This window comes from Echinops telfairi, unplaced genomic scaffold, assembly GCF_000313985.2.
Source record: "Echinops telfairi isolate 266 unplaced genomic scaffold, ASM31398v2 ScPeMD7_3;HRSCAF=10, whole genome shotgun sequence".
In the NCBI taxonomy this organism is placed as follows: domain Eukaryota; kingdom Metazoa; phylum Chordata; class Mammalia; order Afrosoricida; family Tenrecidae; genus Echinops; species Echinops telfairi.
This window is the reverse complement of record NW_022103899.1, coordinates 36,568,782-36,593,562: the sequence shown is the minus strand read 5'-3', so window position 1 is coordinate 36,593,562 and position 24,781 is coordinate 36,568,782. Positions and strand designations below refer to the sequence as shown.

The window sequence follows — 24,781 nt, the reverse complement described above, 5'->3', positions numbered from 1 at the left end:
AAGCAAATAACTCTCCTACTATGAAAATAAAGTTCTCATAATCATGACCTTCAGTCAACCACCAGCACAGGCTGCTTTTCGCTCCACACTAAGCATTTAAATTAGTCAACTACTGGCCAACTAACAAAGTGCTGTCCACCTAAGTTACCGGGACACAAATTCTACTGAGAGACTCTGGGAGACGCCACCATCAACACAAGTACAACACATGAAAGGTCTCTTTAGTTTTCTATGGGGGAGAAAGAGAGTAGTCTGATGTTCCCTTAAAAAGTAAGACAATCGTCACCACCTTATCGCTAGGAAAATACAACAGCCGTTTCTTAGATCAGGATTTAAAAGCTAATTTCAGACCAGGGCAAGCCATTTGGGCGCTGAGAATGACTCTTTGAGGCACAATCAGGATTTCATTAAGGTGGAATCATTATTCTGATCTGTTATGAAACAGACCTGAAAACATCATACTTTATAACACTTTGAAAGATGACTTTTCTATTAGCTGAAGAATAACTCATTTTCTTTATATTTTAGAAACAAATGCAACAAAGACAGAGAGGGATTTCTAAATCTTTTCTATTTTCACATTTCAACAGTGAACATCTGAAAGCAGAACATGCCTTTGAACTCAAAACAAGGCAGGAGGAGCAAGGGGGAACGGATCACAATGATCTACCTTTAACCCCCTCCCAGGCGGACGGACAACAGGAAAGTGGGTGAAGTGAGACATCAATCAGTGTAAGACACAAAAAAATAATAATTTATACATTATCAAGGGTCCATGAGGGAGGGAGGGGGAAAATGAGAAGCTGATACCAAGGGCTCAAGTAGAAAGAAAATGTTTTGGAAATGTTGATGGCAACATATGTACAAATGTACTTGACATAATGGATGGATGGATGGATTGTGATAAGAGTTGTACGAACCCCCAATAAAATGATATAAAAATAAAAACGATGGAGAAAACTGCAGATTTTTTTCTCTGCTCTGAACTCAGCCTTGTAATTGTGGTCAGCGAGGACCCAGGGGAGCCTGGTGCAGACAGGAACAGTGGCACCCTTAGATTCCCTACCCACGAGGGGGCTTCAAAACATCTGGGGGAAACCCTATGATTTTTTCATCTTATTTTCCCATGAAGCTGTTGAACCCCTCAGATTTTATGAAAAGGAGTATCAAAAGGCTTAGAGGAGGAGATTATCGGTCCAAACATAAAGAGTTAGGCCATCTATTCCTTACTGCTCACAGTCCTGTCTCACTTGAATTCCCATCACAGAGCTTGCTAGTAACCAGGCAACCAAAGGAAACATGCATTTGTTTCAATTAAATATTTTCCCCTTTTCAGGCTTTCTTGAATACCAAGAGGAAACACTGATGCCTCCCAGTTGGATGTTGCCACTCCAATGTGCACTGATGGGAATCTGAAGGCTGTGTCTAGCAAGTCTGCCAAGGGCTAGGTGAGTCATCAAATGTCCTGACACTGACATGCCGAGACCTCCCCAGAATCTGACAGCTCTGTACAAGACACACATGTCACATTCTTAAAGAAACCTCCCACTGACAACAGTGAAGTCCTCTGTTGCTCACTAAAAGGTCGGCAGTTCGAACTCCCCAGCTGCTCTAGGGAGAACGATGTGGCAGTCCGCTTCCCTAAGGATTACAGCCTCAGAAACTCCATGGAGCCGCTCTATTCTGTCCTAACAGGTCGCTATGAGTGAGAATCACTGGGCTTCGATACTTTTGTTTCAGCTGTCAGAACAGCAAAACTAGTGCAGAAGGGCCTCCAGTGGCCAACCCTGTTACTATTTTTAAGTAATCCCCAGAGGATGAAGTTGCTGTGAAAGTGGTTATTATTTCTGTGTCTGAAGATTCCCCCATATAGAGATTAATGATCTTTCTATTGTGATTATTCTACATACCACTAGTAAAACTCCAATAATCTAATCTTATGACAGCAAAGGGTAGGGAAAGGAGGTTGATATAAGAAGACTGGAGAATCCTAATTTATAAAACAGAGACCCAGAAATATGTATTTATATGTTTAGAGAAATATTTTGTCAAGGTGTAATACATAAGTGAATTAAGAACACATGCATTATATTCATATGTTGAAATATGAATATATCTCATATTTGTTTTTAGTTCAAAATTCCTAAAACCTTTGAGATTGCCTCTGATGGCACAAGAGGCTTATATTCCTCTCACTACTGACTTTACTACTTATTGTGTTACATGCAGGCCTTAATTCCATATATGTTATGGGGGATGTAATGAAAGACTTCATGGGTCATTGACCAGTTACCTCTCCAGTAGACGCCATCTCACACCGTAGAATGGGATCAGCATCCCTCAGCCGGGGCCAGGAAAACATTGGAGCCTGTCAGAAATAGCAGGGAGAAAAAATCACGAGAGAACACTATAAAAGGAATATGAGTGGATAAAAATATTTAATGAAGCATCTCTCACAGGATTCAGTTAGGTAGTAGGAAACAAGTTTTAAAAATTCTTTGGTTCAAGCATCTGACTTAAAAAAAAAACACCCTTTAAAATGTTGTTCCAATAATTTCTTGAGTTCTTAGCCAAAACTTTGAGTTAAATAGTCACAAATTATTTCTCTACAGAGTGCCTCTGTGACCAGTCTGGGCCAGGGTACCTAATCCGGCCTCCACATACACCTGCTGGAGTGATGTCAAACGAAGTCCACTGGCCATTGGTCGTCCAAATCACAGAGTTCAAACGCATGATTTTTTCATGGAAGGCTTTTTCACATTCCTCTTCTTGTTCTAATCCTTTGAACTTGCAACGATCCACCTGGCAGGCAATGGCTGCCTGTAAGCTGACTTCTGAGACATGAAACTATGGCTGACATCTCTTAAAGACCTGTGGCAGACATGCTGCCGGGAAGCACCTGTGCAAGAGCTCTCCTGTGAACGGGAACACAGGGAACTCCCCTTGCACTTCTCCTCCCAGTGCAGTTCCCTCGGGACTTCTGCTAGGCTTCTGTGTCTTCCCAGGGATCTAGTCTAGACTCATCCAGATTGGATGCTGGCCCTCGTCCACATTATCATGGAAATTGTGATTTCATGAGCTCATCTTCACCACGTTATCAGAGGTTCTTGTCCCCAATTTTTCCTTCAGCCCCTTTTGTTTATATCCATTTACCTTACTAAAGTTACCTTAGGATTTTTCTAAAAAGTAATTTGAAAAAAAAAATCAGAATTTATAGACAGTGACAACTAGTGCTGAAAAGTACAGCGCATTTCCTAAAATTCATTTCTATCCATCAACATTGATTTTAGTCAGAAATAGTTTTACATATATATATTCAATAGGTGTATGTATACTACGTATGCAAATATATAAAAAGAAATTAAAAATATACTTCTATGCATGAAGTCATAGAAGCATGAACTCAAATTCATATTTCAAGTGGAAAAATATTTTTCAGGGCCCACTACTGGCTAGTCTCAAATAAACAAAAGCTCCTACATAGATTTCCCTTTAAAGCTTCATCAGGCCAAGGTTTTTGATGTAGGATCCATGAATGAATGTGATCACCACCACGCCAACAACAAAATATGTGGCATAGCCTCCCAATGCATCCTAAAGTCTGAAATGTCCTAAGGTATTAACGGAAACAAGATGAATGAATATTTTTTTTATAGCTTCCACTTATATCTTCTGCCATAAAAGTCAGAGGTCAGGGTCTCAGCTGCAACACAATTATAGTTGAGGTCACTGGTATATATAGCAAGAGGAACCTTTTGAAGTCATCCAGGATACATAAATGTCACACAAATGCATGATAATACTTCATGCGTCCTTCATCTAAGACATGGGAATATACTTATATAATATCTCATTTATCTTCATGTCTGACCAGGGGAGTAGTTAAAGGTCATAATGATAAATGTTATGTCTGCAGGCATACTGAGGCAGTTAGAGGAACACACGGCTTTATTATTCCAGAAATTTAAAAAATAGGATTAAAGATTCGTGAACAAATTAGAAAAATTCCTGGTCATTATCCCTAAAGGTGCCATCCGTTCCATGACCCTCAAACGCCCACTGGGAAGTGCCAGTGTCATGATCACTCGTCTAGTGCAGACCCCGTGTCCTTCCACATGGGAAAGAGGAACTGAGCAAGGTAATAAGAATTCAAAAGCGGGCACTTTTATGAGAGTCAGGCATTCTCGGAGACGTGGCACAAGGCGAGAGTGGCGTTATTCAAGTGGTGTTCTGACAAAGTAGGCCTCACAGACTAAACCGCCCCATCGTGGATCACCTGAGTAAGCGTAGTTCATAATTAACTTTGCAAGCCAATTTTGAAAGTAGACACTTCTAGATTACTTTACCTTTAACAATTGAAATGGAGGATCATTCATATTTTGTGCATAAGAGACTTGAGTACTTTGTTAAATATTATAAATATATTAATTTGTTAATATTTTATTGTACTGGGTTGGTATAAGTTGGCATTGATCAGCTCGATAGCAGTGAGTGAGTGAGTGAATTGTTAGTTATTTCAAATTGACCGAGGTCCCATTTGACTGGAGTGCAAGCACAGGGCATTCTTGAAAGGAATCACTATAAATCTGCAGTCCAGCACCACAGTCCAAAATCTCTCCAAACTCACGGCCCGCCAGTCCACCCAGACTCACAGAGAGCCTGCAGAACAGAGTAAAACTGCCTCTGGGGGGCCGGGGGGAGTGGGGGGGCGTCTGAGATTAACTCATATTTCTGCAGAGCTGCTGGCAGTGCGATAGCTGCTGACCTTGTTCTTTGCAGCCCAACCATGCCTAACTGCCACACCACCAGAGAGTCTAAGCACCTTCGCAAAGGCTCACAACGTACTGAGGTTCCATTGTCTGGCAACATTTTTCTTTCATTTTCCTGGGACTCATAAAAATAAGTGGTTTTTGGGTTTTTTTTTAAATGTTACCTTAATTGCAACGTAGTCAGCAGGAATTATGGGATGATCCAGTGTTGGAAGTGGTTTCTCATCGATATTTTCTCCAATCATCACCTTGGTGGCCACATCAATGAAGTCGACGCCGAGTGTCTTGGATACGAAGGGGAAGGACCGAGACGCTCTCAAGTTGCACTCTATCACCTGGAGAGGCGCAGCGGCCGGAAGATGAAAGAGGATGGCGAGGTCAGTGATAGAGCCCACTAATGCTCTCGCCACGACTTGGTTTGCAACTGGGGGTCCACTGGTGGCAACCCTCATTTGGCTCATTCGCACCCCACTCTTGCCTACTAATTAGAATTTTTTCTAACTGGTGTCCTTTCTGTATCTATAAACATTGACTTTCATCCATCTTCTCTTCCCAAATCCATTCCCACACACAGGTGGTGAATTTCTTTTCATTCAGAACTCAAATAATTCCACAACCCTACTACAAAGTCCCAATGAGATAGATTAACACAGTCGTTACGACAATGGGCTCAAACATGGCAGCAGTTGTGAGGGTGGTGGCAGTGTTTATTTTCTGTTGTACGTAGGGCTGTTTTGAAGCAGAACTGACATGAGGGCACCTACCAACAGCAACAAATGTGATTTTCAGTGTCCCTCATATTGAACTCTACTCCTTGATTTTGATACAGTCATAAGAAAGAAGTTGCCTCATCCAACTTCTTTAGGCTTAGTGATCTCATTCATTTCTTTCCAAGGTAACATTCCATTCTTTTCCTCAAAAAAATAATGTAACTCACGAAGACATATGGAGGTTTGAAAATGATATCCTATCTACCCTTTCTACTCATCAGAAGATCAGCCTTTCCTTAAGGCCCAGATCACAGGAAGAAAGTCCTCGAAATCTCTGGCGAACCGCACCAAACTAGGCACTGACACTGTACACACACGCACACGCACACCAGAGCATATTCTCTTCCTGTCCTATGACTCCAATACTATCTTACGTGTGTGAGCTTATCGTAGCTGCTACACTCAGCTTTACGTTATGGTCATCTACAGGGTCATCTCGCTCTCGCCGCTCATCAAACCTCCAGATCTTGGAGAGTGGGCACCGTTCCTGACGTCTCTTTGCAGCACCAAAGGATTTTGCATAGAAGGAACTGAATCAGTATTGATATCTTAATGGTGAAATGCAGGGGCTAAATTAATTAGACGTAGCCTCGTTCGTTCAGCGTGAGTTTTTTGGCATACGCTATCATCCCCAAACAGCCCTATTCACTGGGAAAAGCACCGGGCAAAACTCTAGTGCTTGTAATTGTTTACTGTTCTACGTGTTTGTATGACTTGATAGTATTCACTCTCCCCATATATGTGTTAGAGACGGCATGAAGCGATCTTTCCAGTGCCCCAGAGTGTTTTACAAGCTGTGACTGACATGTCAGCAGCATCGGGAGCCTGGGCCTTCCAACAAGGCAAGCATTCTACGCTAGGCAACAGCTGCTGGGGCTCCACTGCGTTTCTTCTGGTTCAAAGAGAGGGAGATTACCGGAGGGACCTAACAACACAGCAGCTGTGTCCGCCCCAACACTTTGGCATTGCTCACCAAGACATCATTTCCTTTTACGAGAAATTGAACATTGAAGGGTCCAGAGATGGCAAAAGCCTTGGCAATCTTCCGGGTGGCGTCCTTCACCTGGAACAAGAGAGAAATACATCTTACATTTGGGGTTTTCCTAATGTCCCTTGACTGAGAGCTGCATCTCCAGTCAGGATTTTTCTCTACCCCATTCTTAGCTTCCTTTAGGCAAAATAAGAATCTGTACTAAATAATCATAAGATAGCACGGGGAAGAACCAATCATTTTGTATGATTATCTCACAGCCAAATGCCCCTATCATGCTGCAATGATATTATCAGGTTTTACTTTTAGGGCTGAATTAGTTGCCTTTCTGCCTAGACGCTTCAGCCCCAGACACTACAGTAGGAACCTCCATCATTCTAATGACGTACCTGCTGAGAGGTGCAGGCCTTGCCGTTACCTGGTAAGGCACAGAAGCCAGAGAGATTTCTTTTATGTGGCTTCTCTGCTGCCCTGGACTGCACAAAGGGGGGGCAGGAATCCATGCTTCCCTGTAGGGAAGCTGTCCGCGCCACAGAGAGAAATCCCCAGATTCAGCAGAGACAGAGGCGCTGTGCCCAGAGGGGCCCCTCATCAAAAGAAGCCAGAGCTCCTCCTGCCTGACTCTGACCAGAGTGGCTGACTAACTTAATTGGTTATAGAAGGAAATGGAGTCGGTGGCACCTTGGGCTCTGAGAGGTTGGGAAAAGCCTGAGTTCTGCAGGTCATTTATTCTGACACTTTTGAAATCTAAGGGTATTGTCCTTCGATGCTGCTGGCATTGCAAAGCAGCCTGCTACCTGCATGTTACAGAGCAAAACAAGACCTTCCGAATCCATTCCATCCATCGTCAGCCAGATGGACAAGTCTGCCTCGATTCTGGTGGCAGGGTGACGGCCAGCCAGACTTGGCCGACAGAAGGACTAAGCGAGCCTCCTCTGAGTGACTGGAGTCTCTCAGGAGACACCCCCTAGCATTGCATGCTGAGGATTGCAGAAGACTCCCTTCTTCCTGGGCAGGTCTTTTGAAGCAGTGGTTTTCAAAGAGAGATCAAAAAAGACCAATCAGAAAGTGCTGCTTAAGGTACAGGTATAAGTGTGGAGATGGACCGTGAGTTAGTTAATTGTGCCAGCCTGGCCGATAATCACATGTGGTGCTGGTTGAAAGGTGGAGGGATAAATGGGTGGTGAAGCCTCGCCTTTCTAGTTCTCAGGTCTCTTGTTTTGTGATGGTTGCATCGGTGCAGCTGCCTTAGCAGCTCCCTGCTTCAGCTTGCAAGATTGACTTCCTACAAGACATCCCCAAGGAGAAGCCGCATGGATCTATCCCGATGCAGCCCCGGGTGCTGGAGCAGCCGTGTGGAGACCCCTGCCAGTGCTGAGATACTTACACGTTCACTGACTCAGCTTTCCTCCTGCAGTCGGCATTATTGCCTCTGTTTTGTGAGGTGGAGGACTTTGTGGACTGGTGTTGGGTATGGGTTAATGTTGGACTTGTGGGCTTGGGCAGCATTGGGTTGGGATGTTTTCGTGATGCACATTTTCTTTGCATAAAACTCTCTCTTATACGAGTTGCTGTGGATTTGTTTCTCCAAAGTACCTAGACTAATACAGACCGTAAAGAATGGTTTCCAAAAGGCCCCACGTGACTGGAGCAGAATAGTCCCCAACCCCCTGAGAAGCATCTTTTATATGTGTCTTGCCTTGAAGTGGGTCTCAAGCATTCAAGCCACTGGGAACTGTAGTACTCAAACTGTGGTACCAGGTCAGCAGCAGCACCTTTACCTGAGGCTTGGTAAAAATTAAAATTTTAGGCATCCTCAACTCCAGAACCATGGAATCAGACACTGGGAATTGTGTCTGGTAGGAACTTGTCTGGTAGCAAACTCCTCAGGTGGCTCTACTGCACAGAGGTTTCAGAATACTGCAAAAGGACACACCAAACAGGCTTGAAAGGGGAGTGGAGGAAATTGTTTCTTTAAAGTACACAGCTGACTCAGGCCAAGGAAGCACCTCCATCCTTGACTTTCACTTAGAGCAGGTCCCACAGAGCTACCTAGCTTTTAGTCTGTCTGGTTTGGTTTGGGGTTGTATTGTCTTAAGTGCGTGCATGTTTTCCCCAAAATTGGTTTTTCTTCTTCCAAATGATGACCTTTTCAATGGCTCCTTGGCTGACGGTTTGGGTGGGCAGCATCAGAGTAGCATCTCCTGAGTGGACGCCTGCATCTTCCACATGCTCAGAGATGGCGTGAGAGATGACCTGTTCACAAGAAGATGTGGGGAAGAGTTGTTAAACACTGGCTTCCATGAAGCTGCTGGATTGCCCCCCTTTGGTTCTGACATATGCCCCCTGCGTTGAGCAGTTCCCATCTAGCTCTTTGATGAGAGCATTAGGAAGAGCTGCACACAGTGCCAACCAGCCACCCTCTAGAGCACTGAGAACTGCACACGAAGCTTCACACACTAGCTTTACTTTCAAGCAGGTGTAAATGAGCCACAGAACTCATCGCACAGAATACTTGTAAGATTGAGAAGGGACTGTTGATGGGATCAAGTATCAGGCATCAAAGACCCAGAACAAAAACAATCCTATCAATGTGAATGAGGGGGAGCATGGAGTGGAGACCCAAAGCCCATCTGTAGACATTGGACATCCCCTTACAGAAGGGTCAGGAGGTAGAGAGGAGCCAGGCAGGGTGCAGTGTAGCACCGATGAAACAGAACTTCCTCTGGTTCTTTAATGCTTCCTCCCCCCACTCCCCACTATCATGACCCCAATTCTACCTTACAAATCCAGCTAAACAAGAGCATTACATGGGTACAGATAAGCACTCGTAACACAGGGAATCCAGGACAGATAAAGCCCTCAGGAGTGATGCCAAGAGGGGAAGGGGAAGGTGGGGGGAGAAAGAGGGAACCGATCATAATGATCTACATATAACCCCCTCCCAGGGGGCTGTACAACAGAAGAGTGGGTGAAGGGAGACACTGGTCAGCGTTACACATGACAAAATTTCAATAAATTATCAAGGGTTCATGGGATGGGGGGGTAATAAGATGATACCAAGGGCTCAAGTAGAAAGAAAATGTTTTGAATATGATGGTGGCAACATATGTATAAATGTGCTTGACACATGGATGGATGTATGGATTGTGATAAGTACCCAATAAAATTTTTTTAAAAAGAAGAAGAATGAGAAGGAACCTATAGAATTCCTGACAAGACACTGGGCATATAGTAAGAGCTCTTTTTTTTTTCTTTTTGAAGAGGTAGATTGGCTATAGTGTCCAGAAAGAGGGAGGCGACTATCCCACTGAATTCTGGACAAATCCAAACATGCTTGGCGTACTATCTCCATTTCTGAGTGTGATGGCTTCAAAACTATGTGACTAATATGGCAGCTCTCCACAAGAGGAAGTCCCGAAGGATAAGTAGTGGCTGGTGTCTGAGAGAAGCTTTGGACAAGGGCAGGCCAGCAGACCAATTTCACTTTGCACAAGGCCTGGGAAGACAGGAAGTCTCCAGGACAGTCTCCCATGTGCCACGTCAGAATCCACCTGCCCGTATTCTTCGGTTAGAGCTCCCTCTTCAAACCCTGAAACTAGTGAGAAGGGAGAGGGGGTGTATGTGTGCTCTGCCCCCTGAAGGCCTGAAAGACAGGGGATGGGTGCTTCAGGGAATGAAGATCAAGAACAACTGAGATGTCCCAAACTATAATGCAGGATCTTATAACTCTTTTTGCTCTCTTTAAACAGATATTCCTGCACTTTCTATTGGGGTAGTGGGAGAGAGGGTTGTACTGCATAATCTCTAGAGAGGCTTCAACTCAAGAATGATATGATTCTGTGGTAATAAGACACCATTACATTAAAAGGGGGGGCCACTTTGAACTGCTCATCTGGAAAACCAGAAAAAAAAATTTTGACACTTTCAGTCATGCTTTGAAGTTCTTACAAAGTAGGAGATGAAGGCTAACATTTTTATTTTTCTTTAAGGCAGATAAAACAACAAGGACCTCCTAAAACATAACTTTCATTATTTCGAGATAAATCACAAATACATGCCTTATTAACAGCATTAGCAAACTGAAGAAAAACATTCTTCACATCTTCATTCCTGCCTGAAGTTAAAGGTATTCATTGTATTAACAATAAAAGATGTGATGTGCAAAGCCAATTTTAGTATCCTCATCTACCCTACTGTTTGCTGTTGCCTTTATTAACCCAATAAAAAAGGGGTGGGGAGGGTGGGAAATCAAGACCGAAGAAAAACCAGAGATTCAATTAGGAACTTCAGAAAGAAAAGCATTAGATGTTTTTCTAATAGTCATTGAAACATAAAAGGGAAAACAGACAAAAGAAAATGAGGTAGAAAAATCTATTCAAAAAGAATTATGCGTACAGGATGAAAATTAATTTTCAATATCATCAAAGGCGAATTCTGATAGTATGAAACACAGGAAATATGGTCCCCATGACACATCAACAAACTTGCCAGTAAACTATGTGTGTATAGCTAGGCTTCTCTAGTATGGGTAGAGCCTGGTTTAAGGAAATCGTGACTTCTAACCCGTGTTATGTTTCCACATTACTAAGAAAAATAAATTCATGGGAAGGTAGAGTGGATATGAAGGAGATAAAGCACTTACCCTTCCATCTTTGCCAACAGCATCCATCTCTACTTCCCGGGCGCCCTCAATAAATTTTGTCAGCACCACTGGGTGTTCCTGTCAGTACAAAAAAATAGAAAGGATGAAATTTTAGCTGAAATGGCTCCTAGGGTGTCAACTAAGTTATGCATTTACATAAATACAATAGCAATCTAAGCACAAGCCTTCCTGCGAATCACACTATGTAAAACAATGACCCAGTCTCTTTTATACACAAACAAGTTTTGGTTTTGTTTTCTGTTGACAGTGAGGCAGGCATTATTTTCCAACTGTGAGTGTTGAGTGGGCTGAACATGAATTTTGAAATCTCAAGTGTAGGCCTCCAGGCGACTTCGAAAGGAGAGGGATTAGGCTTTGGAAAGAGTATGGGTTTTCTTCTCCACTTCCAAAATCAATCCCTCTCTCTGGTTTTGTTAGGGGGGCTGACTTTGGGGTTAGCAGCCCAAGGCATAACCGCCCCGCCATCAGGGCTCCTGCTTGCTCACTGAAAGGCTCCCAGTATACCGCGAAGAGAGCAGGGTGAGGCAGTGCCAGTTATCACCGCAGATGGGCACTGGGTGTGCCCACAAATAAAGTATAACCCTCGATACTGAAAGGGCTGCTCTCACACTCATATAAACCTCAAACCCACTGCCAATGAGTTGTTTCTGACTCACAGTGGCCCTGCATAGGGATCGTACGGCTTTAAATCTTGAAGAGAGCAGATAGCCTCATCTTCCTTCAACAGAGAGGAGGGTGGGTTGGAACAGCTGACTTTGTGGGTAGCAACCCAATGCTTGCCTGACAGCACCATAAGGCTTCCTATGATCCTCACATAGCAGATGCTAGATGTGACCAGGGCGTGCTCTGGTGGTCAGATGACTCAGATTGGCTGCTAAGGGAAAGATTGGTAGTGAGCACCTGCCAGCAGCTCCCTACAGCATCTGTAATCCCTAAAGGTTCGAAGTTTTGGAAACTCTGTGGGGTGGTTTCATTTTGTCCAATAGTGTCGTGAGGTTGAATTCGACTCAGAGCCCTTTCTCCTTTTCAATATGAACGACTACTTAAGTAGTGATTAATGGGGGCAGGTTTTCCTGCAGCTTCATTTTATTTCAGGTGACACTAGGAAAGTATCTTGGATCGTTTCCATTGCCGTTCAATTAGATTTTTCCATCCACTTTTTGAGGCTCCCATGGATAGCCCACACTGTGCCACAGTTGGATGTGGGAGGCCTTGAGCCAGAAAATATTCCAATGGACCATCCTCTTACAAAAGTGTGCTGCCGTGCGTGTGCTACCCATAGGCAAGGAGCAAAAGCGGGGGGGATTCTTAAAGCTATTTGCTGAGTTGAGCCCCTACAAGGTTCAGGGTCCCGTGCAGAGAGGAGAGGACACCTGACGCGTCACTTCAATGATACCAGGTGGGTCTAGAGTTGGCTGCTCAGACCTGCTGGCTGGGAATGACAGAGAGGAGAACCTGGCCGGTGCCTCTCTAAGAATGCAGTCATGATTCCTCTTCAGTTATCTGACTTCCAGACGAGAGTAAATCCAAAACTCGCTTGCTTTTCTTTTTTCAATACTCTGCCTTTTCTCACTCTACCTTTCTACACACTCTTCCCTGCTCATAATATCCACAGAAAGGGGATCTGGCTTCAGGGGTGTAGAAACAGCCGCACTCTTATGTCCTCTTTGAAATGGCTCTGGTGCCATGCTTCAGCCGACCCCCTGCCCCCAGCTCCAGCCCGCTAACTTCAAACTCTTCTCTGGGACTTGTTCCTCCATACATGCCCAACCCCCGACCCCCACCCTCCACTAGCTTTTGGAAGCTTTTAAAAGAAAAGCCTTTCTTTTATCCTCTGCAGTGCATGGTCTGCAGATCAATAACCCCACTGGGTAAGTCTTAAGTGGATCACACCGAGGTAACGCCAGAGGAGAAAAAGAAAAGCTGGAGGCAGTGGAGGAAGGTGGTGAAGTCGCCACAAAATTATAAACATTTTTATTAACTCGCAGATGAAATGTACCCCGCAAAATCAATAGCTGAGTGAGGCGAGGGGACTTCATATTAACCCTGCAAAGTCCCCAGGTGTGAGAATTAACAATCAGGAGAGCTTTCCCTTGCTAATGACGAGTCTGCTTGGGCAGCCCCCAAGGCTGGGAATCTGAGGATTAATTGGGGCAGCACCTACTTCATGGGCAGAGAAAGGGATTTGAAGGCATCTGACTCTTTTGTTATTGTTGACCTTCTTCCAATAGCCCTACGTTTCTCAACAAAACTGAATGCTTTTGAGCTTTCTCGTTTCCCTGTGTAGGAGACTAGTAGGTGGATGAAGAAAAGGAAATCTGTCCTAACAAATTATTCCATCGCTGGAGAAGAAAGCCGGCACCCAACAGAGTGGCAATCACCAGAAGAGGTGGAAGTCTCAGGGAGGACATTGGACACTACCTGCGAGACTCGAGTGGCCTCCTCTAGGAATTTCTTCATCTCGTCCTCGGTGAACACCACATTCATGGCAGACCCACTGCGGGGGAAGAAGGAAAAAAAGCAAACCGGTCAGTTTCATTTAGGCTTCAAAGAAAAAACCTACTAGACGTGACTGATTGCAGGTCACCTCCAGGTTCAGTCCTGCTGAAGAAGACAATGCCTTCTTCTACATTGAGACCTGACTCTGTTTACCCACCAGGACAATCAGCCTGAGTAAAAGGCTTCTGGAGGTGGGGGGAGAAGGTGGGAATTAGGTTTGGGTAACAGCCCCAGAGAATCCTGGTAGTTGTAGACAGTGTATTTCCCCCAGGTTTGCTCCGGCTAACTTATTCTTTTACCTCTATTAGTTCCTGGCCTTTCCTGCTTTCTTTCTTTTTTGAAGGAGCTCTCCATTTTCACTTTCTATTGTGGTGTGGGTGAAGGCTTACCCAACCTATCAGTTTTCTCTTCAACAATTCAGACGCCTTTGTTTCCTGTCGCAGGTGGCAGTCATCATGAGATGACAGCGCCTCATTCCCTGGCTGGGCTTCCCACTGAGTCTTCCCTACCCTTTTGCCCCTTCCTGCCGTTGACAGGGTTGTCCCTGTGCAAGTGCTACCCGCTGCCACCACCCCACTTTTCATTTTTAATTTCAGATGGTCGATTGCTCTCAGCAATCTGCGCCTTCCTGGTGTTATTGTTGACCTTCTAGACCTGTGTGCTGTTTGGCTGAAAGCTGAGCCTGGGCGAGGAGTTCAGTTCCGGCTCAGAGGATGACCAAGAGCCGTCGTGTCAGGGGTCTTCTTTGTCTCTGTGCAAAGTCCGGTCTTCTTTGTGATTTTGAGTTTTGTTCCACATTGTTCTCCCATTCAGTCCAGGACCCTCTAAGGTGATCCCTTTCCCAGTGATCAACAGTGGTAATCAAGAATCAACTATTTCAGGTCATTCTTACATCGTAACAGGTTCCGGTCCAGGACCGTATTTCGCTAATGCTATTTCCTCAGAATTCCTTACTACCTAGCATTGATCTCAAACCACCATCGAATCGGGTCAGTCTTCCAACCCAACTGGGTTGCCAAATCATGTTTTGGTTTTGGGTTTTTTCCCCTTAGGAACATTTATAAATGTAATGTGTAGTTGCTAACTGAAATGTACTCAATGTGTCCTTCCTTCTAAGTACCTGATAGAGAATGATATCTCAAATCGATTTACTCGGAATTCACAGTTTCACCGTGAGATGGGAGGGCAAGAAAAAAGGAGCAATTAAAGAAGAGGGGAGGAGATGGGGAAGAAGGAGTTTACTTTCTACTTCTGCATAAAGGTTGTTCAATTGCTTCATCTTTTCACGAGAGGAAGGCCAGTAGGGCTGACAGTTCAGTGTATGAGCCAGGGGGTTGAAAAGCAAACCTGAGTTCTGCAGCCCTCCCTTAAATGTGTGCATCGTTTAAATCAGTACATTGTACACTTAAACAAGGCACGCATATCTCAAAGTAGTTGAATTAGACTGTAGTGTACATAAAATGCCATAAATAAAAAAGTTATCTACTTCATTTTGAAATATTGCATTATCTAGCTCAGATTCCATTTACACTTACAAATTGTGCACAGTTAATTGCATTACACTTATTATCCCCTGATCATTGAAGTTGTTCTTTACATGCAGCTATGTCTAAGGAGAATAAGTGATAATTCACAACTTCGCCTTTGATGAGACAACTTGGTTTCAAAGTTTAATCTAAAAGACCCTCACTGACCATGTCCTCGCCATTATAATTTGTTTGTTTCCAAATATGACCTCAAAGGGAGCCTGGTGTCACAGGGGTTACATGGAGGGCTGCTCACTGCAAAGGCAGCAGTTTGGAACACCTAGTCACTAAGGAGAAGGAGGAGGCTTTCTACTCCCTGGAAAGAGCAACAGTCTCAGAAACCCACAAGGGCAGTTCTAGCCTTTTCTATAGGGTCGCTATGATTCAGCATTGACTCTATGGCAGTGAGTTTGGTAATGTTGGTTTGCCCACATCCCTCCCCATTTTCATGTGTCTATTTTCAAAAAGGACCCATACGCTCAGAATTTCAAGCCAGAAGCACCCTTAGCAGGTGCTGCTGTGCTGAGTATCAGAAAACAGATACCAGGGAGGGATAGCTCAGGTTGTGTTACACATTGTCCCGTTCTCTGATGTACAACGATCTTGCTGTTTGGCAAACAGATGCCCTGAGGCCTGTTTCCAGATGTTGGACTGCAGTATCTTCATCCTGTCATCTCCTGATGGGAAAGCCTTACCATGAAGGAAGATCCTCCATCTGACTGTGACTAGCTGGGGACTGTCTGATGGACTTACAAATCATTATATACCATAGCCTGCTGTTATTCGCATACCACATACAGTTCCCTGTCATCGGATTTTTAAATCAGTGTTTTGGAGAACAAAATGTTACCTCAAAACATATGAAGGCCTCAACAAGCAGGGGTAGCCCACGGAGTTTGCAAATTCCAGCGCCTCGTTCTAATGAAGAGAAACAACAAAACGTGTGACTAGCTAAGAACATGCCATCAGAATGCAGAACAGAATCTTCAGATCAAGCGGTAACCCACTCTTTATTCTTTCTCTCCAAAGACACCATTAAAATGTAAATTGGACATTGAAATACATAAAATTCCTCGTTTCTAATTCTAAATATCAAACCTAGTTCAAAAATAGTTTGAACTTCTTTTCCTTGTCTGAATCTTAATGAGGATACTCCTATCAATTTATAACCAGCATTTAACTACAATCATGAAAACACAGCAGCTTTAAAGTGAACTCACTAAGTATAATGCATTCCAGTTGCCCTGTAGTTAACATCTCAGCAGTTAACATTCAGGTTACAACTCTTCAAAAGAGAATATTAAAAACAGACGTGTGTTGCTCTCCTTACCAACGTATTGACAGCTTTCCATGGGGCCTGAGCCACCTTCAGCTCATCCAAGACAGCAGAGAACATGGAGCGGTCTTCAGCCCTGTCAATCTGTAGAGGGCTCGTGCCCATGATCTTGACTCCATTCTTGTACAGAGGGACGGCCAGGTTGTTTGGAATCTGGCCCCCAACAGATATGATGCAACCACCACAGGCCTACAAAGACATCCACAACATCAGCTGTCAGCGCAACTTCTCCTGGGCTGGGTCACTGTGCGACTACTGACTCAATCTCCCTCCTTTTGGTCATGACACTGATACTCTCATCTCTCTCTTCAATGGAGAGCACTGAATGATGCCACATAGATGCCACCGCTCGGACTTTCCAGCCAGGTACGAAAGGTACGCAAGGCTTGAAACCACACACAGAGACCACATATGACTCTTGCAGAGAAGGTACTTAGAACAAGGCCATAGATCCAATGAATATTTTATCATGCAATTTTCATGATAATAATTTAATTGTTGGAATATGGCAGAAATCCCCTCAATGTAGACCAATTTCTTCTTCCCACACTCGATTCCCTGTCTTCTTCTGCCCCACACTCAACTTCACATTTAGATGAATCAAACCTACAAATTTCTTCACCAAATCACCCCTGACTCAGTTCTCCAAAGGCTCTCATTGCCTCAAGAATGTGAGTTAGATGCTAACGTTGAAAGACAGACCTCTGGAAAATAAGGACTACTCAGTCTTATCACCCAGAAGATCACTCTACTCAGTGTCCTAACTGTGTCTCTTCCCATTAGCAAATTCCCATGTCTGCTGTTGTTGAGCACCACAGAGGCTGTTGGCTCATGGAAAACCCATGTGTTAATGGAATAGAACTGCCCCAAAGGGTTTTCCTGGGAAGGAGACTGGTGGGTCTTGCTCCTACAGAGCCTGTTAGCAGCCCTGCGTTTACCATCGTGCCCCCAGGATTCTATGCTGAACACCATCCTTAACTTCTGCTTCTTTCCTCTCTCCTATCTAAACTCTAATCATTACAGTTTATACCTCCCCTTCCATTGAGATCATGTAATCCCAAGCCTCCACCTTTGACTGCTACCTCAACACTTCTGTAAGGTACTCCCAAACTGATCTTACTTTCTAGTATCTTCCCATTTGTTTGATAAGCAGCTCCCAAATATTTAGCCCAAATTTTGATGTTTGATGAATATAGTAATCCCTGATTCAAAATTGAATCGCCTATTTTGGGTTACCATAAAAACATGGTTTGAATACTATGGACAAGTCAGTGGGGGTGCTGAGAATTAGCATTTGGAAATAGAATTCCCTTCCTAACTTGGTTCCCTGTGTGACTCTCCCTCTGAGATTCTATTTTCTTGTCTGTAACCTTAGCCATGTAGTAATACTAAGTAGTATTACTAATACTAAGCCATGTCATAAGTTCTTTATGTAGATTCCTCGACCCACTGCTGTCACGTTGATTCTGACACACAGCAATCTTAGAAGACAGAGTAGAACTGCCCCATAGGGTTTCAAAGATTGTAAATCTTTTAAGAAATATACTGCCACATTGGTCTCATGTGGGGCAGCTGGTGAGTATGAACTGGTCACCTTTCAGTTAGCATCTGACTGCTTTAGCTGTTATGCTACCAGGCTTCTCACTAAGTAAATTAAACAAAAGAGACTATGAAAAGTCTTATATATGATACAAAAAAAGCCGGGGTGGATCAGTGGTTAAGCATTAGGCTGGGATATGCAAGGTCAGCAGTTCAAGGCCACCAGCCACTCCTTGGGAGAAAGATGGGGCTTTTTACTCCTGCAAAGAGTGACAGTCTCTGAAACTCACAGGGGCGGTTCTACCCTGCCCTCTAGGGTTATTGCTTCTCAGCAATGAATCAGTGGCAGTGGGTTCGGTTTGAAATATACTATACAAAACTGAGACTCTTATCACAAAATGTTGTAATTTGATGCATGGATCTTGGCATACTTTATGTTTCCCAGGATGACAAACTGATGAATTTTGGTCAAAATGCTGAATGGATTGTCATATGTCAAACATATTTTATCATTATTTTAAAGCCTGCTGAAATACTCTTTAAGGGACAAAATATTGTCTCTGTAGGAAGAAAAAAAATATATATATATATATTTGCCTAGATAAGTACCTTGTAATGGAATGTATTGCAAACAGTACCTGAAATAATTCATAGTTCTTCCTTTTTATAAGTATACTTTTGCTACTTTTAATCAGCATTTTTAATGTTTTAAGAATTTTAGTATTTCTTACAAAGTAACAAGGTATGTTGTGTTACTTTTTTTAATTCATTTTATTGGGGCTCTTACAACTCATCAAAATCCTTAATAAGCATTTTAACATGTGTTCAAAATACATTTTCTGAAAAATCTTTAAAAATAATTATTCCTTAAAAAAGCATACCATTATGAAGGATGGGGTGTGCAGATTGGGGACCAAAAGCCCATCTGTAGGCAATTGGACATCCCCTTACAGAAGGGTCACGGGGAGGAGACAAGCCAGTCAGGGTGCAATGTAGCAACGATGAAACATACAATTTCCTCTAATTCCTAAATGCTTCTTCTTTGCGCCCCCACTATCATGATCCCAATTCTACCTTACATATCTGGCTAGACCAGAAGATGTACACTGGTACAGATAGAAACTGGAAACAGGGAATCCAGGACAGATGAACCCCTCAGGACCAGTGGTGAGAGTGGCGATACCAGGAGGGTGGAAGGAAGGTGGGGTAGAAAGGGGGAACCAATTACAAGGATCTACATATAACCTCCCTCCTGGGGAACGGACAACAGAAAAGTGGGTGAAGGGAGACATCGGACATGTAAGATATGACAAAATAATAATAATTTATAAATTAGCAAGGGTTCATGAAGGAGAGGTGAGCCAGGAGGGAGGGGAAAATGAGGAGCTGATACCAAGGGCTCAAGTAGAAAGCAAATGTTTTGAGAATGATGAGGGCAACAAATATACAAATATGCTTGATACAATGGATGGACCTGTGGATTCTGATAAGAGTTGTACAAGCCCCCAATAAAATGATTTTTAAAAAATTATTCTTGAGCCACCCCACCCTGCAAATTTTTTTTTAAAAGAAAAATAATTATTCTCTTACTATAATAATCTTTTTATTTGCTTATTATTGTACTATCAATGTTTACTATAGTTTCAGAGATATAATATCAAATTCAACAATTAATTACATGCAAAATTCTCTTGGGTAAACACTTGAAATTGTATTTTTTTAATTAAGGGACAAGCAGCAATTTATGAATAAATATTGAAGTCAATTACAGTAAATAGGAGTTCAAAGGAGAATAAAAAGGACTTTAATGAATAAATACATTAATTTTTTCAGCGTAGCTTTATGAAACTAATTCCTATTTTTAAGGCTAAGGACTTTCTGAGAAATAATAATAGCTGTTACTAGTTATTGAGGACTTAACTACCGTATATACTTGTGTATAAGCCAAGTTTTCCAGAACATTTTTAATGCAGTTTTTGTGGTAAAATTAGGTGCCTCGGCTGATATTCGGGTTGGCTTATACTTGAGTATATATGGTAAGTATCCTGAACTACCTAATATAGCCTTTACAGTATTCTTAAGAGGTAGTCATTACTATGTCCAATTTACAACTAAAGAAACTGTGTTTCTCAGTGAAAATTCAAGTGACTTCCCCATGTCACTTATCTTGTAGAGAGTCAGTATTTAAACTCTTATGCCTTCCAATGTATCAATTCACCTACAATTCTGTTATTCATACCCCTCAAGTGGAATTATACAGTCATCATTGCTTTCAGTAACCCCTTCCCCCCTGCACCCCTTCCCATGCCCTCATGGAATCATTGCTCCTATTATTGTTTCTGAAGAGTTAGCTATCTTGGCTTTTATGCATTAAGGGAACTTAATTATACAAATGAACATATGCAGGTCTAACAAGATAAATGAGTAAAACAAAGACCATGATAGTAAGGGGAGGAAATATTAAAGAACTAGAGGATAGTTATGTGTTTCATCAGTGCCACACCACACCCTGATATGTCATGCCTTCTATGTGGCTCTTATGTGAGGGACTGTCCAATTATCTCACAGGTGGGTGTTGGGTCTCCACTATGTCTACACTCCTCCACGACAATTTGATTGCTTGTTTTTGAACTTCTGATACCGATTATCATTGACACCACATGCTCACACAGACTGGTGTGCTTCTTCCATGTGGGCTTTGTTGCTTCCCTGCTAGATGACTGTTTGTTTAACTTCAAGCCTTTAAGGGCTCAGACTCTATCTTTTTTTTTAATAATCATTTTATTAAGGGCTCATACAACTCTTCACAAGACTCTATCTTTTAAAAGCCAGAAACTATCAGCTTTCTTCACCACATTGGCTTATGCACCCATTTTATCTATCTATCTATCTATCTATCTATCTATATATACAGGCGTGTGATTTCCTTCTTCTTTTTTTTAAATACTTTATTGGGGGCTCTTACATCTCTTATCACAATCCATACATTCATCCAGTGTTTCAAGCACATTTGCACACGTGCTGCCATCATCATTTTCAAAGCATTCTCTTCCCACTCGAGTCCCTGATATCAGCTCCCCATTTCTTCCCCCGCCCTCCTCCGCCCACCCTCCCTCACAAACCCTTGATGAGTTATAGATGACTATTTTCCTATCTTATTGAAATGAGATTTTATCTTTAACGATCTTGTCATGAAAGTATCATACGGTGCCACATTATTAGAACAAACCATTCTTGTACTGAGGTAAGGTTTAAGTAGCAACCCAAAGTTTCTCTACTTCCTTGTTGTATTTACATATATATATAAGATAGATATAAATACACCTCTCTTTATGTATTTACATATATAATTCACATATTACACATTTAGATATTTAGAAAAATACATATCTCTATTTGAAGCCTGAAAGAAAGGGGGATTGGACTGATGGATGATAACAGGGCCTGCTTGCTGTTTGACAGAGAGATTCTTTTCTACTCGGCTCAGGGTAACACACTTGCAATTATTTGTATGGTCTTTTTTACCTTCTTTCTTTTGGTGTCTATCTATAAAAGATAGGCAGGATAAACAATCCCAAAGAGAAAGCAACTAGACCAAGGTTGGGGATGGGGGGAGGGAGGAGGCCGGGATGGTGAGTGGTGAGCCATTAATGACAGGGACGGGGGACTAGGGAGGGTTCTAAAACTGATGATTCGGAGCAGCGCGTAGCGTTCCTGGTCATGTGTGAGCCACTGAAATGTATCTGAGAGAAATTGCTGAAAGGTGAACAATGGGTAAGCATGATAGTGAGGCCAGAGGAAATTTGAAAAGTAAAAGAAGAAAGTAATTAAACGTTTCATTATAAGATCATCTAAATCGGCGTTTCTCGACCTGTGGGGGGCGACCCGTTTGAGAACCACTGATCTAAATGCTTCTTCAGACTTAGGGTAACGTCCGATGGATGATATGAAACCACAGTGACTCAGCACCTCACAACTCAGGGACAGAGGAGCCGCTCTAAGGAAGGCTGTAAAGAAACTGACGTGCGGAGTGTACTTCTTGATCTTAAACGGAAAACCAATGACCACCTGGTTTTGAACAACTGACCTGTCTCCTCCGGAAACCATTCATCATTAAATAACAATATCATGTTAACTTGAAGGAGGCTGTTTATTATGTCTCCAAATGACCAATTAAATCATTCCGTAAGAAAAGTATGAGGAGCCGTTTTGCACTAGTTACTTAATGCCTGGCACATGGGCCAAGTAGAGTTGTCAGTAAAGTTGGGATGCCAGGGGGCGGGGAGTGAGCTGCATATAAAAATTAATTACTCTGTGCCAGGCCCCCCAAATATAAGGCTGGGATTATTTTTTTTAAACTTTGCTACAAAAAGAAACACCAGAAGACACTGCCTGTCCATTCCCCGAAAGGCAATTGAAACATAAAGCTGGAATAAAAACAACAAAATAAAAGCCAGGATACAGCAGAAATATAAAGCTACATGCATGAATACTTATAGACAGTGTATGCTCTGCCTGTATATTTTTCTCTTCGTCTTTTCCCCTCGCCCCCTTACCTCCTGATGGTAGATGTCTAGGATTCTCTCCAAGGACAACTCTTCAAAGTACAGTTTGTCGCATTCATCAAAGTCCGTGCTCACAGTTTCGGGGTTGCAATTCACCACCACGGTCTTCTTGCCAAGCTGTCTCAGCGTGCGGATGCTGGAGACAGCACACCAATCAAATTCCACACTGCTGCCTGCAGAGAGCGTGAGAGCGGGTAAGAGAGGCACAAAGTGACTAGAGAAATGCATTGCCCGCCAGCCTCGTCTGAGGACGTCAATGCCCCTCCTATTCAATTTCCAAAACTTCAAATCGAACATCCGAACCCAGGAGGCACACGCTACAGTAGGAGTGGGAAAAGCAGAAGTGCTTAAGCAATGACGGCCTGCTGGCGTTTCAGAGGCTGCGCTCTGCGATAGGTCACCTCCACGGTGGAAGTGGTGAACTCCATAGCTAACGGGGAATCATTGCCAGGATACAACACAACCCTCAGTTCCTGACAAGACACGCAGGGGGAGCGCATTGATTTCTGTACACAAAGATTGTTGAGTTCTGGTCTTAGTCCGCCCACTTCCTCCGCTGTCTGTGGGCTAAGCTGCATGACCCTTCAGGGGCCTGGCAGCTCTGACAAACCCGGATTGACTGGAGAGTCCGACTTTTCCAAGCATCTCCGTTAAAGCTTGGCTAGGCCACCAGTGCGTCGTGAGTGGCCTTCGATGGAGTAACTTGAAGTATGAGCAACTTAAATGCCTTAAAATATCACCTCTAAGGGGATGCCATCATAACGGAAAATCCTGGGACGTATATTAATCTTTACAGCAAGACATTGTCTCCTACCAGTTCATGCTTAGGTATGTTGCCTAAGTATAATAGGATGTTATCAGGTATCCATATGCTTGATTATCAGCTCAGCTAGCCCATCTTGGATCCTAAAATAATGTAGATTTGCTCATAAATTAAGTAAAATTTGAAGACAAAGGAAGAATGATCCCGAGAAAAGGGTAGATGCTGGTGGCAGTGTTCAGGGCATTGAGGCAAGAGACAACTAAGGTGCTAAAAGTGCAAACACTGTGGGCTCACTTCAAGAGTTGGGCAAAGAATGATAAACTGGCATGCTCAGAAGAATTTACTGAATTGTAAAATTTAAATTAAAATTGTTTCAAAATACCAAAAACTGCATGCATTTCAGTCATATATGTTAGCATTCTCATATTAGAATAACTTGCAGGCACTAAATATTAAATATGCTTGTTGACTGATATCATTGTCAACACTTAACTATCTATGAGGGTACATCAGAAGATATTGCTACCACGGTTCCAGTTCCTGCACGTGCTGGACTATTGTAAATTCGACATGTCTCACCTCAACATGTCTCTTATCAGTGAATGGCTGAAGACATGTTCTCTCAATAACACATGTGTCTTAGTCTCATTAGGACGCCTTGAAATCAATCCCATTGAGACAATGATTCCTAAAGGGATCTGCTGGTCCAATTAAATTCGAGATAGAGAGGTCAGCTCAGAGCATTATGGTGACTGTTTGGGGGAGGAAATTCCAAAGAGATAATCTTGATAGATTTTCTCAAAGAACATAAGATGATCAGGGAGCTCCTCATGAAGTTTATAAAATATTCCAAACTGCATTGTTAAGGCAAAGATTAAGAAAGTGTGCTAAGGAATTTCCCCCCATAACCATGCTGCATCTGCCCTTTCTTCAAGGGGAGCAAAGGCTGTCTTATGAGAATTTTGTGGGACAATCACCCCCAATTTGCCCTATGGCCTTAATCTTGCTTCTTTGATTTTTTTGTTCTCCAAATTCATAGATAATTTTAAAAGAACATAATCAATGTCTCTCCAATACCAATGTCTCTCCATTTTGATTTCCTGTAAATCAGAGTACAGAATCCTTCAGGGAAAGGTTCAAGAAGTGGGAACATTCCCTTCAGAAATGGATAGACCTGGTTGGAAACCATGTCATGGAAAATATGTCATGTCAAGTGAATCACAAGCTTCACTTTTGATATTTTTGTTTAATAAAGGTCCTGATAATTCTGTAGCAATATTTTTTACTTACCCTCTTATCTTATAACTGCTGTAAATCTTACTTCATTATTAAATATCAAATCTTGAAATGTTAATAT

At 42.8% G+C, this 24,781-nt stretch overlaps 1 protein-coding gene across 1 annotated transcript in view; it reads right to left on the bottom strand.

Annotated features, from left to right (window-relative positions):
- CPS1 (carbamoyl-phosphate synthase 1) overlaps positions 1 to 24,781 on the bottom strand; it is a 136,044-nt gene that overhangs the window by 13,165 nt on the left and 98,098 nt on the right. Inside the window, exons 23-31 of the mRNA XM_045296804.1 lie at positions 22,653 to 22,885; positions 16,552 to 16,746; positions 16,072 to 16,139; positions 13,618 to 13,693; positions 11,176 to 11,253; positions 8,679 to 8,786; positions 6,513 to 6,602; positions 4,934 to 5,104; positions 2,294 to 2,368 (exon numbers count right to left, since the gene is read on the bottom strand). Of these exons, the coding sequence (XP_045152739.1) occupies positions 2,294 to 2,368; positions 4,934 to 5,104; positions 6,513 to 6,602; positions 8,679 to 8,786; positions 11,176 to 11,253; positions 13,618 to 13,693; positions 16,072 to 16,139; positions 16,552 to 16,746; positions 22,653 to 22,885 (1,094 nt within the window). The remainder of the gene's footprint in view (positions 1 to 2,293; positions 2,369 to 4,933; positions 5,105 to 6,512; positions 6,603 to 8,678; positions 8,787 to 11,175; positions 11,254 to 13,617; positions 13,694 to 16,071; positions 16,140 to 16,551; positions 16,747 to 22,652; positions 22,886 to 24,781) is intronic.